Below are 15,928 nucleotides of genomic sequence, written 5' to 3'. Positions count from 1 at the left end.
CTGATAAAAAAAAAAAAAAATTAAACTGCATAGTTTCATCATGAGCTTTATGAAACATGAATGAAGGAGCTAGTCTGTGACTTTGCCCATATGGAGAGGCACTCAGACGGAATCTGTAATCCAAAGATTAGTTAAAATCTTCTGACATTTTGAGCAGATCTGCCATCCAGAAACCTTAAAGTAGCAAATCTGCCGAGGTCTGACCAGCAGCTCTCAGAAGCCCCCAGGGGAAGCTCTGACTGCGGGACAGGACGGTCTGGCTGAAGGGCTTCACCTTATGAAGCTCGTTTGATTCTGAATTACAAAGTTAACATGTGGTGTCTTTGAAATATTTTTGAAGGATTTTAACATTCAGAACATAGCGTTATGAGATTAACTATGTAAGAACTGTACGGGGAATGTGTGTTGTACTTTTTTAAAAATGTTTTATTGTGTCAGGGTTTTGTAAATTACCTGTTTAGACCCTCGCACAAGGCACTGGCTATTTTCTGTGGAGATGAAACAGAAATGCTGATAGGCACTAATGAGGTTGACAGCGCTTGCACTCGTTTAAAGCGCATGAATGTCGGGAAGTTTGATAGTCTGATGCTACAAATGAGTGAATCTCACGAAACCTGTCAAGAACATGCCAAGGCCATCTTTCCTTCCGGAATCAAAAGAGCAAAAAAGAGAAATTCTATTTTGCATTAGAAAGCTATATTTCTTTCATTTTTATTTGATTAAGCACATTTTGTTTTTACATAATAAAATTATTTTCATGACAATTAAGCATAAGCGCTTGAATTCTGTCAGAAATAGAACAGAACATCATTTTACTATTGGGAATTTGTCTCGATTCATCGTGCCACATCCAGTGTAGACAGCATCGCTGATTGTAATGGGTTCTGTTTGCTTTTGTCGCATCGCACCGCTCATGTCCGGTGAAGACACAATGTCAATTTTATTTATTAACCAAAAAAAACGTGGAATATACAGGATAAAGAGCAGAAACAAAGTACCACACTGTGTGTAAATGTGTAAACTAAACAGTGGGTATAAATGCACAGGGCAAACAAAGGAACTAAACTAGACACAGGTGAGGGCAATACGAAATTTTAGAAACGAAGACATTCGCTGTGTTCACGCCATGTCAAAAGTACCGGAATTTCGAGATGATGACACGTGGCGTTCTATTCTAAGCTCTTCACGTCACCTCCCAAATCGCATACTCTCTTACTTATATTGAATAATTGTTTAGTTCACGGCTGCTAAAAAAGTATATTATATGTAGTATGAATGTATTTATACCAGCGGCACTTCACTGTCATTCACAAATCCTTTCCCGTGGCCTCATGGGATTGTAAAGTGTTCATCATATGCGCACTTCAGAATCTCGCAGGAAGAAGTAGGTCATGTGGGTTCTTTTTGCTTACTCTTTTAGAGTACTTTACTCTAAACTTTACTCATTTAGGAAATCAAAGATGAGTTTTAAGGGATAAAATTGACTAGAAATCATTTTAAATTAAATTTTTTTTGAAGCAGTAGACAAAGTACTGAGTGGAAAGTGCAGCTGCTACATGACAGCATCTGAAACGTCTGTGTATTTGAGAAATATTTCATCTAACTAATCCTCTTCAACACCGCACGAGCGTCACTACAGCAAGCAGAAAGTGTCCGACCTCACGTCTCCATTTTCAGCTCCTCCTCGCCGATCGGTTACATCCAGCAGCAGCCGAAGTCGAACGCACCTTATGCCTTTCTATGGCATCACTGTAAATGGCCGAATCAATCAACGGTGGTCACATGGTACAAGTAGGAGCTCCCAGAAATGTCCAGTTTACAAGCTGTAATTGCGAGTTCTACGAGGACTTGAATGCTTTTTACAAGTTGGAATCTCGTAATGGCGTGAACGCACCTGAAACAGGAACTACAGAAAACAGAACAGGTTGTCAAAATAAAAGTCCCCATAACAGAACATAACCATGGCTATATATATATATATATATATAACTGTGAAGAGTTTGTAAATTGTTTATGTAGTACTGGTAGTATTTGTTACATTTATTTGTTACAACTATTTATTTAGTTTTTGGAGTAAAAGTAATTTTTCAATCATTTTCTTGAAATAAAAACAGTATTACAATAATTACAATAAAGAGAATCACCCTTGAGAATGAGAATTTAAAGAATAAAATCAAAAGTAAAACATCTGAAAATGGGAAATATGCTTAATATCAGAAAGAAAGAAAGAAAGAAAGAAAGAAAGAAAGAAAGAAAGAAAGAAAGAAAGAAAGAAAGAAAGAAAGAAAGAAAGAAAGTAAGAAAAACAGGCTGTTTTGACCTGGAGATGTTTCCGTGTGATTCTTTACTGATTTTCTTTGTGCTTGATCTATTAATGACGACTTCTTCAAATTGTACATTTGTGTTGAAGTAGAGCAGTGCAATATATATGGGACACTTTATGTAAATGTGGTCCTCTGCATCTGTTGTGTGTTTTCACATCTAAGTGCACCGCTGGGCCTGTCGGTCTCACTCCGTCTCGCTGCGTTACATGGATGTTTTCACTTCATCTTCCGACTTGTTGTGCACAAAGGCCAGATCAAAGTCTGTGAAATTCACTGTGGTGCAGCGTTCTTACACAATAGACACTAATAATACATTAGTGTGTTTCCCTTGTTGACACGTGTTTGTATTTGGGCTACAAGAGCTCTACTGCTCTACCGAAATGCACTGGAATTATATAAAACACTTTTGAATACTCAGTTTCTTTCATTTGAATGTAATCTAATTGCTACTTTGTGTCATAAATGTACCTAGAGAAACAAAAACATCTTATGTAAATGCATTTTGATCTGTTATGCTGCCTTCAGGTCCTGTTAAAATCATCATATGTTAAGTGATGTATGTGCGTGATGTCCTAATGGGAACCTCCTAATTTTCAGTGGGTGTAAATTAAAGAATCATGGTGGAAGCTAATTGATGTTGGCCATGACAAGTAATTGTAAATGTTGACTGCACTGCATGTGTAGAATTTTGTTGATGAAGAATAGCGATGAAGTTTGGGTAATGTATTCCCATCTGATGCAAAATTCCCATCATTCTCTGTGGCAGCACAGAAGTGAACCGATGAAGCATCAATTAGACACCTAATGTGCCTCGTTTGCGCTTCATTAGCTTCCTGTGTTTATCAGGAATTGAGAAAGAGAAAGAAACTTCAAATAGTCCAATGCGCCCATGTTATTCTGACCGATTTCCAAAAACACATGTTGAAACTTCCCGGGAGGACTTGAAGGCAGCATTAGGGCAAATGATTACTTGTTTATAAACTGATCTGATTTTGTTTCAGAATGTAACATGATATTTTTTGTCCAAAAATGAATGGCCTTTTCTGAGCACCAATTGTGCTTTCTGGGTTTTTCAAGGGTTCAACACCTAATGTAAGAGGTGATTTAATGTTGAATCCCTCTTTTCTGGCATACAGAGCAAGCTGGGTATGTTGTTCAGCATAGAGGAACAGTTGAATGTCCTTCTTCACCCAATAAATGCAACTGAAAACCACATATCAGACTTCTGCCTCTGGAAATATTTTAATCTTTTACAGTTTGAACACATTTGCAGTGAGCGAATCTCTTGTGATTCGTTAGGATTCTTTTAATGCATCATTGCTTAATAAAAGTATACATTTCTTAAAGGGACAATGTGTAGTTTTTGAAGTATTTTATTAACTAAAATCAATGTCTTTATTCATAAATATGTCCTCAATGGTGTACACTTACCTCTCCCAATGATCCGACTTATCCTCGTACGCGAAGAATTTATTATCTTTATTTACATGGAAAAGGCAACTCCACGGAGGCTTCCATGTCGTTCCGCCATCTTGACAAATTATAATAGCAGAGAGGGACAAAAAGCACTTGGCTACCTCAACGCGTTTCCAGTTTCCACAGCGCGTGTTCGTCCAGAGCCAGCGTAACGTGACTGACACCATCTGAAGTGGACAATGAGAGAGGCGTAATGCATGTCACTGCCCCGGTAAATTTGAAAGGTTGCACTGCATGCACGGTACTTCATAATTCAGGATTATACTTACACCGAGCCAAAGGAGAAATGGCAAAATTGAATTTAAAAGGAAACGTGACTGGCAAATTCAAAAATTGAGGGTAAATAACGGGATAGCTTTACACAGTTGGAAAGAGCTAATGAAGGAGAAAGACTTTGAAAGGGACTCTGAAGTTGCATGCTTTCTTCTCGACGGGTAAGTCAATGTTATGGTCTAAATTACCAGCTTTTTTTCATTGCTTGTTTGTGTAATTCATTATATAGGCAGCATAACAGTAGAACATGTAAAGTATAGTTAAACTCGACGAAGGGCTATTGTTGTCATAGCTTCTTGGTACATAACGGCTACCGTAGTTGCAACACGCGTTTGAAAAAACGAGGAGCTAGAGCGCACTATTAGTTTGAATGCACAATACAATTTCACCGCTAGATGGGAGTAATTCCTACACACTGTCCCTTTAAATAAATAAATAAATAAATAATGAAATCTCCAAAGAAGTGCCTATAAATACACTGCCCGGCCAAAAATGTATTCATCTCTTGATGGAAATGACAACATTTATATCCATCAAAAGGTCCATCAATTGTTGGTCAAGTTCTTGAATTGACAAGCACTCTATAAAGTCTACTTCAGCACATCCCGAAGACTTGCAATGAATTTAGGTCTGGACTCATTCATGTGTGAAAATGATTCTTCATGATTCTTCTTTCACAATTTGAGCTTGATGAATCTTGACATTGTCATCTTGGAATATGGCCATGATGTGTCTTCCTACATGGTTGTTTAAGAAATGAAAAGCTTCACAAAATGTACTTAATTGACCAAATGAATCATTGGTCTCATAATTGTTATACGTAAAATAAAAATATACCTTTGTTTTGAAATTGTATTGCACCTAATCTGTCAGTCTGACCTTAGAAAGCATTACGTTCATAAATAATCGTTTCCCCATTTTACTCACCCCCACGTCATCCAAGATATTCATGTCTTTCTTTCTTCAGTCGAAAAGAAATTAAGGCTTATGAGGAAAACATTCCAGGATATTTCTCCATATAGTGGACTTCAACGGGACCCAACGGGTTGAAGGTCCAAATTGCAGTTTCAATGCAGCTTCAAAGGGCTTCTACACAATCCCAGCCGAGGTCTTATCTAGTTAAACGATCAGTAAAAAAAATAAAATATATATATATATATATATACTTTTTAACCACAAATGCTCGTCTTGCACTTGCTGTGATGGGCCACACATTGCATAATCACATTGAAAGGTCACACGTCACGTAGGCGGAAGTACCGACCTAGTGTTTACAAAGCGAATGTGCAAAGAATAAGTCAAACGCCCTTTACAAAATGTTGGACGATGTTGGACGATTTTGAAGTTGGAGTTTTTTGCCCTACCCTACATTTTCCACCTACGTCAGGTTAACGCCTGACCTTTCCAAAGTGTTTATGTAATGCGTGAAGTCGTGGACGTTTTTTTTAACCGATCGTTTCGCTAGATAAGACCCTTATTCCTCGGCTGGGATCGTGCAGAGACCTTTGAAGCTGCATTGAAACTGCAATTTTGACCTTCAACCTGTTGGTTCCAGTTGAAATCTGGCACACTAATTAGGGGCTTGAATAGTCCTCTGACACATTTTGAGGTAATTTCTTTTGCTTATATGTTTTAAGCCAGGGGTGCCCAATACGTCGATCGCGATCGACTGGTCGAGCGCAGAGCCAATGACGGTAGCTCACAGAACTAAAAAATAAATAAAAAAAGAAGAAAAAAAACGCGCCTTTTCAGAAAAGCAATCCATCCTATCATGTCATTATATTACCATGTGCCCGCTGATTGACGTGTAGACAGGCCAGTCTGCTGGTTGCTAGAAAGTTGTTTACACTACGTTACCATAACAACCATAAACAAAGATTCTGTAGAGATGATCTCGACAGTCGACTACAGAAATGAGCCATTGCTTTCGTTTTACCGTTGCTTTTCGCTATTGCTCGTTTATTATCTGTAGACAAACAAAATTATACCACAATGAATGAGGGAGTAAAATAATTTAAAAAAGCAAAGACTTACCATTTCCATCAGGAATGGGAAGATGACTTCTTATTCACAATGTCATACTCAAAGTGTGTCTGTCTGATCTGTCGATCCAGCATTGCACTTCCAAAGAAGGGGAATGTAGAGAGACACTTTAGAATGGTTCATCAAACCTTTGATACAGACTTTCCTCCAAGCAGTGAATTGAGAAAGAGAAAGGTGAGGGAGTTGAAGTCTCAGCTTCTTGGACAGCAGTCTCTTTTCACTCGGCCAACAGCGAAAGCGAAGGCCGCAACAGAGGCATCGTTCCGGGTGAGTCGGACGATCGTTAAGCACAAAAAGTCTTTCCAGGATGGAGTAATGGTGAAGGAAGCCTTCATTGAGGCTGTGGATTCTTTTTTTAAAGACTTTACGAACAAAACATAAATAATATCTGCAGTCAAAGCTGTTCAGTTGACAAGAAATACAGTGACCAGGCAATGCGAAATGATGGGCGACAACTTAGTGCAGCAGCTTGCTAAGGACATTGACTGTTGCGAGTGCTTCTCGCTACAAATGGACGAGTCTACGGACATCACAGACAAAGCCCAATTGTGCATTTTTATTCGAATGGTCTTCCACGACATGACTGCAAAAGAGGAACTTTTAGCAGTTCTGCATATGAATGCACACACACGAGGGGATTACACCTTTGAGATATTCAAACACTTTATCGACAAGAATAAGATTCCAGTGTGCAAATTGGTGTCAATCACCACCAACGGTGCGCCTTCCATGATCGTCCGCTCTAATGGATTTGTTGCCAAATGCCGAGAGGATGAAGCGTTTCCTGATTTTTTTAAGTTATCATTGTATCACAAGCGTTGTGTGCGAAAATGTTGAACATGAAAGAAATTACATAAAAGACGTAGCAAACAAAGTAGCCTGCTCTATCCGTGCTAGATCTCTTCAAAGACGACTGTTCCGCTTGCATCTTGAGGAGGCTGGCAGCGACCACTCAGACCTACTGCTTCACACGGACGTAAGGTGGTTGAGTAGGGGGAAATTCCTGCAACGATTCCGCGATCTCCTTCCTGAGGTAAAGCAGTTCCTACATGACAACAAACATGCGGAATACCCACAACTTAATGATGATCGTTGGCTGCTTGATTTGTCGTTTTTAACTGATCTGGCGAACTTGCTCAATGAGCTGAACGTGGAATTACAGGGCAAAGACAAAACCGTGATCGATATGATAAGCACAGTGAACTCCTTCAAGGGAAAACTTAAACTGCTTTCTTCAAAGATCCAACGCCATGATCTGGGGAACTTTAGAAACCTTGCATCTGAGCTGAATAATCAAGGGAAGGACTTAACAGAGATTGATAGTGCATGTTATGCAGAACAGTTTGACACCATCCTGTCAGACTTTGCCAGGAGATTTCAAGACTTCGCCCTACTCGAGCCAGTTGCCACGTTTATGTGCTTCCCTTTTCTGGAGAATGCTGAGGTCGATGTCCTCGCTTCCAAAATCGCAACAATGTTTCAGCTCAGTTCTGCTGAAGTTGAAGATGAGATCTTGACACTACAAGCGAATATTAACTTGAAGTCTAGGGCCCATGAACAATTCTGGAGTTTACTCACAGAAGAAAAGTATCCCAACATGAGAAAATGTGCAACAACACTGACTGCAATGTTTGGGTCTACTTACTTGTGCGAATCGACCTTTTCACATATGAAATTTATCAAATCCAAATACCGCTCCACCCTGACCGACGATCATTTGGAGGCCTGTCTTAGACTGGCTATCAGTAGCTATTGCCCGCACTATGCATCCCTGGTGGACTCCATCCAATGCAAGTCATCATCTGAATAAGGTACTGACCACTGATGTGAACATGCCGTGTGTATGCAAGAAAATGACTACATGCAACTTATTGTACATAAAGTTAATTCATTGTCTGAAAGTTTCAATGTTTGAACAGTGAATTGTAGTGTGATATAGTGTCTAATGTAGGCCAAATGCCACTGTATATGTATGTATGTTAAAAGAAAATCCTAGTGTTAAAAAAAAGTTACATTTCAATGTGAGTGATTGAGTGAGTGAGTGTGTGTGTGTGTGTGTGTGTGTGTGTGTGTGTGTGTGTGTGTGTGTGTGTGTGTGTGTGTGTGTGTGTGTGTGTGTGTGTGTGTGTGTGTGTGTGTGTGTGTGCGTGTGCGTGTGCGTGTCTGTGTGTGTGTGTGCTACCTGAATGGGTAAAGTTTTTATTCCAATGTGTGGATTTTGATGTACTGTAAATGCACTGAATTGTATGGGAAATGTAATGTAAGTGCCACTGTGTATGAAATCACATGCATGTTGATTAGCTTCTATTGTGGACTATGCTACTGTTGTTACTGTATTTTTAGTGTTGGTAGGGAAATTAAACTCAATCATAAAATTAATAATGATTTAAGTGTGAAACATTAAAGCAAAATAGCAGCCAATATGACACTGTGTGTGTGTTTTGATACATTAAAAAAGACACGTAATGTAATGTGAGTTGTAGATCATTCTGACCCAGTCACTTAAAAGGTAGGTCACCATTCAGAAAAGCATGGGCACCCCTATTTTAAGCCCTCTGGTCTAATCTCCTCATGCTAAATTCAAGATCATTTAAATGTATCGATCGCCTCGTATCATAAAGTATATCATTACCTACCGGTCTCAAACTGGTATGACAGCTGGCATAGCTGTAGGTGTTATTGGGTAAAACCCCATAGGTTTTGGGTTCAGATCCTTTTCTTGTTTGCACCTCTTTTCTCTTTTAACTTTTAGTGAATGGTTGTGGTTTGGTAAAGCACCTTACAAAGTCTGACGGAGTGAATTATTACCGGAGCCCAGGAACAAGCTGTAATGAAATTGTTTTGTGGATAGGTGTCTCTATTCTGGACATGTCTAGACAATCCATGTTATCTGACGCATCACTTCTCAGATCACACAGACGATGGGTTTTCTGGGAAGTCATTGTGTTGATTTTCTTCTCATAATGGAAGTGAGATGCTGCGCTGTTTTGTTTGAATCCACACAAGCCTTGGATAGACATAAATGGCTTTTTTTTTCTCCAGTCCTCTGTTTTGGATCAAATTGCTTCCAGCTAAATCCTCGCCTTGGCAATATGCCAGGTGGAAATGAAAAAAAAAATCTGCAGATTATGAGCAGAGCAATGTAGGTCGAGCTTTTCCAGAGCTCTCTGTTTTAATTTGCACTCTCGGGGTTGTCATTGGCGTTAATTCATGGATTTCCTTTTCCCAAGGCGTCACTGTGTAGTTGTTTTAGTGCTTTAAACATGGCAGAATTACATATATAATAACAAAACAAGAACGATACAGCGTGTCTGACAACACTATTGTTAGGTTCAGCTGCAACAGCCCCATAGGAAAGAAAACTCACAAATGAAATATTTTATATTATCTCAGTTTTTCTCCTAAATTATGTTAAATGGAGAGTCTTATTAATGCTTGATTCTTATTAATCTCAGATGTTTCTCCTGAGTAAAAACCCCCAGCAATCATACATTACTAAGGAGTGTCTCCTCTTGTGCTTCAGATGAGATGTAACAATATCTCAAACTTTGGCCAGTGACATAAATAATGGCCAGTGAATTTAAGGAGATGTTCAGTTTACATTCAGTTCTCACCTAAGTATATCCGAAACACAACAGATTTGGTAATTTCTGTGATAAATGCGGAACAAAATGTGATATCCACTCTAGGCACATATGGTGAGGTTAAAAATAAAACTATGGTCTGCAAAAATTGTGGCTAGAGTTTTAATCATAATTTAGCTTCATTATGCATTCCCTAAGCGGGACTTAACAGCATGAAGAAAGTGCACAAGTTCTTGCTGTTGCCTTGAGGTTGTGTTCAAGCTGGAGAAGCTGAGAGAGTAGCCGAGTATGAACTAGTAATTAGCACACAGTGTTTCTGTATCCATTAGGAAAAGGGCAAGTTTCACAGTTGTGGGAGCAAATTAAAATGCCACAGTTTCAGTTCTGCCCTCAGACAAAGATCTGTGAGCGAAAATCTGGCCAGCTAACATGTGTTTCTCTGTAATTACAGTCAGAGAGAATGTGGAACAGGAGGATGACCTCTTCCAGGCACATTGAGTCTCCACTATCCTGTTCCGTGAAAAAAAAACTACTCACAAAAGCCCTTTCAGCTGAACATCTCTCATTAAATTATGAAACCTGAATGTCATATCCTCCCTTTCCCCACAACCCCTTCTTCGCAGCCCACGAAGCGCTCTTGCTCATCCTTTCTTCGCTGACTAGCTTCTCCAAAAACGTCATATTTGCTGTTTATTTTCTTTCATTGCATAATTTATGTTTTTGAAGTTTGTTGCTTACCCTAGGTGTTCTGTTTAAAAACAGCTTGTGTAGTTACTATTCTGTTTCATGTTCAATTCACCCTCAGAGCTTCAAGTCAACCCAATTTAGATTTAGATCATATATATAACAGGTTAGGGTAAATCTCACAAACACATGACAACGTCAGTTTTAACCCCAGAATCAAAATCAAATAACGCAAAAGAAACTGAAACATTTCATAAAATTGGCTTCATTTTCTATTCCTTTTTTTCAGGTTCATTTGCATTGTTTGATTTTGGGGTTAAAGCTGAGACGTAGCTAGAGGCCCGGAAGTCTGCAGTGAAACCAGGATGACGCGAGACCAAGGTTGAGCCGAGGGATGAGGGAGCCCGTTGTAGCCTTAGTGATGGCGGACCACGGCGGATCTGACGGAGCGCAGAGCTAAGGTATAGCCAAAGGTCAGACTGACAGAGGTGGAGACATTGGCCTAGAGACGCGAGGTGTAGCCAGGGGATCTGCTTCACAGAGCCGTGCCGGTGGTGAAGGGGCCTGAGGCGAAGCCGGCGAGCTGTACGAAATCAGCAATGAGGGCAGAGCGGGTGGGAAAAATAACAGGCAGGGCCAAGTCATCAAGGACATTACCTGAAGCAGGCTGAGGAGGAGAGAGTTCAGGGTGGGGATATGGGTGAGAGCTGGCTCCGCAGTAAAATCATGGAGCCAGTGCTCCTCATCTGGCTCTGGAGTAACGGAGGCCAGCTAGTAAGAGCTGTGTTAGCAAACCTCACTCCCCTTGAGGTGCACTAGCAACTGACACTAGAGGATGTGGCCTTTAGCATCCTTGTTAGGACGCCTGCCTCCCACTCTCGAAAGGTCGATTTGAATCCGCTTGGAGCAGCGTGAGTAGGACAAGAGGGGTTACATTGGTGCCGTGACCCGGATGGGAGTAAGGTTTAAGAGGGTGAGTGTAACGGAGGCAAGCTAGTAAACCCGTGCATGTAAACCTCACTCCTCTAGCCTCAAGAAGCCCTCTAGCACCTGATGCTAGAGGCTGCGGAATTTACCATGCGCACCTCCCATGCCGGAAATTCTTGTTTGACTGGAAATTGGGTGGACTGTCCTGACGCCGCGGGCGTGAAAAAATAATACCCTCATTGGGGGCTTAGCCCCCCTAAAATGAAAATCCTAGAATAGCCCCTGGTAAAAGGTAAAGTTAATTTAATTCCTGTTACATTTTTTGTAAATAAATTATTTTGCTCATGTTCCAAAACCTTCTCAATACCAGACTAAAAACAGTTCATCTTCTGACAAAGCTATGATCTAATATGGTATGCACGGACCCTACCGCTTACTTGTTCCCAAAGGCGTATATGTTGGTTTGGAAATCTTTAACTCTGTTTCCTCAATACCTCATTAATAAAGCAACAATGTGGCAAATATCTGGCATTAGACAGACATTATCATAAAATGCCACCAAGTCAAATTTCATTTATCCCCTTTTTCTTGACATATGTTTGAAAATTGTCCTCCATAACCAAAAACTACCTAGAATCTAATGCTATCACACATTTTTCATATACAGGTTCAAATACCTACACAAAAATCACCATGCAGTTTAATCCCTCAAAATGGTACCGATCAACCCTCTGTCTCATGGCCTACAGGCACACGAGCGAAAACACAATGAAACTCAACATAATTGCCATGAAAATAATGTAAAATAATGCAAAACATGTTATTATATAAATAATACGATTATACTAATATTGTATTATTTATTATATAAATAGCATATACTCTAATAGACTCTTTAATCAGAGCCTGCTTTCGTCACAGCTGTTAAGTTTCATTCTTCAGTCATAGCTGTCACATGACCACTTCTCCAAAAATAGCACACAGCTAAAAGTATCATAGTCCGTTTTGATATTCTGAGTCTGACTGACATTAATCCTGATTTCCGGATGTGGAATCCGGCTGCTGTGTGATTTCCTAGATGAGAACTCATCAGAAATGGTTGGGGACAGATAAGGACATTACCTGGATTATGGATCCCCGCGAGGATTCAGGCGCTCATGCTCAGATGAAGCGCCTCTGCGTTTGACCTGCGCCCCCTGCGTGTTTAAGCCCTCTCCGCCATTTTAAAGTGTTAGTTGTTAATGTCAGCACTGTCAAAGCTTGTCAAGCGAGTGTCCTAACTGTGGAATGCTAGAAATGTCACAGCATTAAAGTGTCAAGACTTTTGTAAAATAAACCAAATTTGATGGAAGCAAATTATTATTGATCATAATAAGTTCTAATCTTCAATGCTGACTATACAATTTGTATGTATTTTGTGGACAGTTTATGATGTTTCTGGAAACATTACAATGTTTCTGTATTATTACAAACAATGTACCGGTAATTATAATAATAATAATACTAGGTAATGTGTTGTCCATTTATATTTTATGTAGAAATGTCTTAACTTGTTCATTCATTAGGCTATTTACTAGGCAGAAGATCAGCCCTGAAAAAGAAGTGCACTTATTGTTTTGAATGTGCCCTTGTAGTGTACTTCAAATCTTAAAGTATATTTAAATAAACTGTACTTGCAGACGATATTTAAAATGAATTAAGGCCACTTAAGTACACTTAAAGAGAGTACACTTTTATGTTTTTTTACACACTTAAGTAGACTTTTAAAAGTGCAGATAATGCCAAATTCAAAGTTTTACCTTAAAGTACATTTTAAATTACATTTTGTCATGTTTTAAAGAAGTACACTTAATTTGATGTGTTGACTAACCTACTTAAGCACATGTAAAGTACTTAATTATCCTTTTAACTGTAGCGTGTTATCTGATATTACATTTCAACTACCCTTTAAATGCAGCTTTATGCAAATATGTTATTACAAATATATTTAAATTCAAGTTTTAATAGAAATTACATTAAAGTACATTTTAGTGTATCACAAATGCTTGTCAGTACATTTGGCAGTAAGTTCAAAGACAACAGAAGTAATTATAAATATTACATATGATGTACTTAAATTAATAAAAATGTAAACTAATTAATTTAATTTTCAAGTGTCTGAAAACATTACATTCAGTTCACACTTAGACCTTGAGATGTTTGGTAATTGTACCTAAATTAATTTAAAATTAATTTGCTATATTTCAGATGAATATATTTGTTTCCCTTAAAATTTTAATTAACACTAACTTTATTCTCATCTGAATTATAAATAATTAATTTCTTTATAAAATAATACTAGCCTACCATTAAAAACTGTCTTTTTTAATCAATGTAGAAAGAGTAACTTAAAATTAAACAGAAATGAAAACCAATGCACAATGTTGTGTTTTATTGTGAGTGTACACAAATATAAGTAAACTCTTTGCAGTTCGAATGATGTCCTGTATGCACAAAATTAAAAGTATGTTTTTATGTTTCCACTGTATGATATCGCCCGCTCCAACCAACCAACTCGCATAGTTTTCAGTCAGTGGACTGTCATTGGCAGGCGAGAGCTAGCCAATGAGAAGCATATTTTATTTCAGTTGTACAACCTTGTATTACGGGCTGTGAATTAAAATATCCTACAAGCCTGCTCTAATGCAGCGCTTGTTACTGGATAAGTTGTTGTTTAATTGCTGTATCATAACCCCGTAACTCCAGCGCGGCAATACTTTGATGGTCTGTCAGAACAAGGCAGAGTGCCGTAACTGCAGGGCAGCGCACCCGTAACTTTATTAGAGTGTTCAGGAGAAGCGGGAAACTTAGGCATAAAGCCGTAATTGACGTTACGGGCTTCTACCACAGTTTCCCCTTGGCTTTTTGAAGTTACGCCAAAAACATCATCTTATTCCCCCCAAAAAACAATCGAATTGAAACTTGATGTTTGTCTTTATGATAAAACTTATGTTTATTGTCCTAAAATTTACAATAACTAATTTTCGCCAAAAATCTAAGTTACGACCTTTTGCCTTAGTGCGGCAGTATTGGTGTCAACATATATGTTTTGTTCATAGACTTTCAGTTTGTTTTCATTCATCACTTGTGTTTCCCTGTCTGTTTCCCGCCGCTATCTGTTACCATGGACACTGATCACCTTCCTCACAGCTGCCTGTCATTTGTGTTAATGATCACTGTGTATTTAAGTTCCTGCCTCTATTCTGTTCATTGTCCGGTATTGTTTAACCCTTTAGAACCTGAAGCGAAAATGGGTGTTTTTCACATATTTGGATTTTTTGACTGTACATTTCTAAAACAATATGCTATCTTCATGTGCAAGTGTCATCTTTTTCAGAAAAAGATTAGCTTTCAACAAATTACAGTTATTGACCATTATTGTGTGTGGTGAGTTTGTAAATAGAATTTAAATAGACAAAAATAAAAAAAACAGAATAAATTTTCCGATTTATATTTAGAAAAAAAAACAGAAAAATCACGAACGAAAGAAACTAACACTTTAAAGTTGAAAAATGAAGTATAATACAACTATACAAGTATTTTTTGTGACATTGGGTTGCACAGTTTTCACTTAGGACACTTTTTTTCATACACGCACACATACAAATGCGTCCATTCATATTAGGCACGCACACATACACATGCATACACGACATGTAAAGATACGTGAAAAAGTAACGGCCATCCGCCTCCCAAGTTTCATTAAAAATCATCCCAATCCCCTCTTCTGCTGTCTACCACTTCTTTCACCATGTATTTGTTAGTGTCTTTTATTATTTTCCCCCCAGTCGGTCCGTTTGCAGATCTGGTGAATGTAGTCAGTCGATCCCTTCAATCATCGACACTGGATAATCTACCAACCATTCCTGTCGAAGTCATCGACTCCGCACACCTATCACTTCTCCAACCTTCACCCAGTCCTTCATCCGCTGCCTCTGCCAGTCCCATAGCCCGACCAGCGACAATCACCAGTGAGGCGGAGGAATGCAGCGGATTCTTACTTCAATGCTCACTATATTTTGAGATGCAATCCCATCAGTTCTCCAACAATCACGCCAGGGTGGCGTTTGTCATCTCATTGTTGTCCGGACACGCACTCCAGTGGGCTCAGTCACTGTTGCAATCCACGCTGCCATACTCACCTCACTTATCAACCTTCTTCAGCCACTTCAAGGAAGTTTTTGGCCAAACCGCATCAGCCCTGTTCATGACCAACTATTCAACCTTCGTCAAGCACAGACAAATTCAGTCTGCGACTATACCCTACCATTGACCCGTCAATTACCATCTTACCACCAAGCTCAGCCAGTCCTACAGTCCCGCCGCTGCTGGGTGTTCGCAGCCCTGCACCGTCTCTGGGGAGTCCCCCTGACGTCGAGCCGCAGGTCAGCCCTCCACCAGCAGCGCCCGTGCATGAGGATCCGCCTCTAGCCTTGGCTTCGTCGAACCCGCGGCTTCGTCTGAGACCCTCGAACTGATGGCTACATCAAGTTCCCTCATCCTGCTGGCTCCCCCTTGGTCAGTCGTTACTCTACCTCCTCCACGGACTTACGGCCCGTCAGCTACGTTATGTCCCTC

The 15,928-nt window shown here is 39.4% G+C and overlaps 1 protein-coding gene across 1 annotated transcript; it reads left to right on the top strand.

Moving 5' to 3' along the window:
- Positions 1–6,557: 6,557 nt before the first annotated feature.
- On the top strand, positions 6,558–7,926 carry LOC307010207 (general transcription factor II-I repeat domain-containing protein 2A-like; the record flags this gene model as incomplete). Its single annotated transcript, XM_079634697.1, has 2 exons — positions 6,558–6,895; positions 7,014–7,926. 2 exons carry the CDS (start codon positions 6,558–6,560, stop codon positions 7,924–7,926), a joined length of 1,251 nt encoding a protein of 416 aa, XP_079490823.1.
- Positions 7,927–15,928: the final 8,002 nt, after the last annotated feature.

The sequence above is a fragment of the Phoxinus phoxinus genome, assembly GCF_949152265.1.
Source record: "Phoxinus phoxinus genome assembly, chromosome: 1".
In the NCBI taxonomy this organism is placed as follows: domain Eukaryota; kingdom Metazoa; phylum Chordata; class Actinopteri; order Cypriniformes; family Leuciscidae; genus Phoxinus; species Phoxinus phoxinus.
The sequence above is the reverse complement of the archived record's forward strand: the minus strand, read 5'-3'. Positions and strand labels throughout refer to the sequence as shown.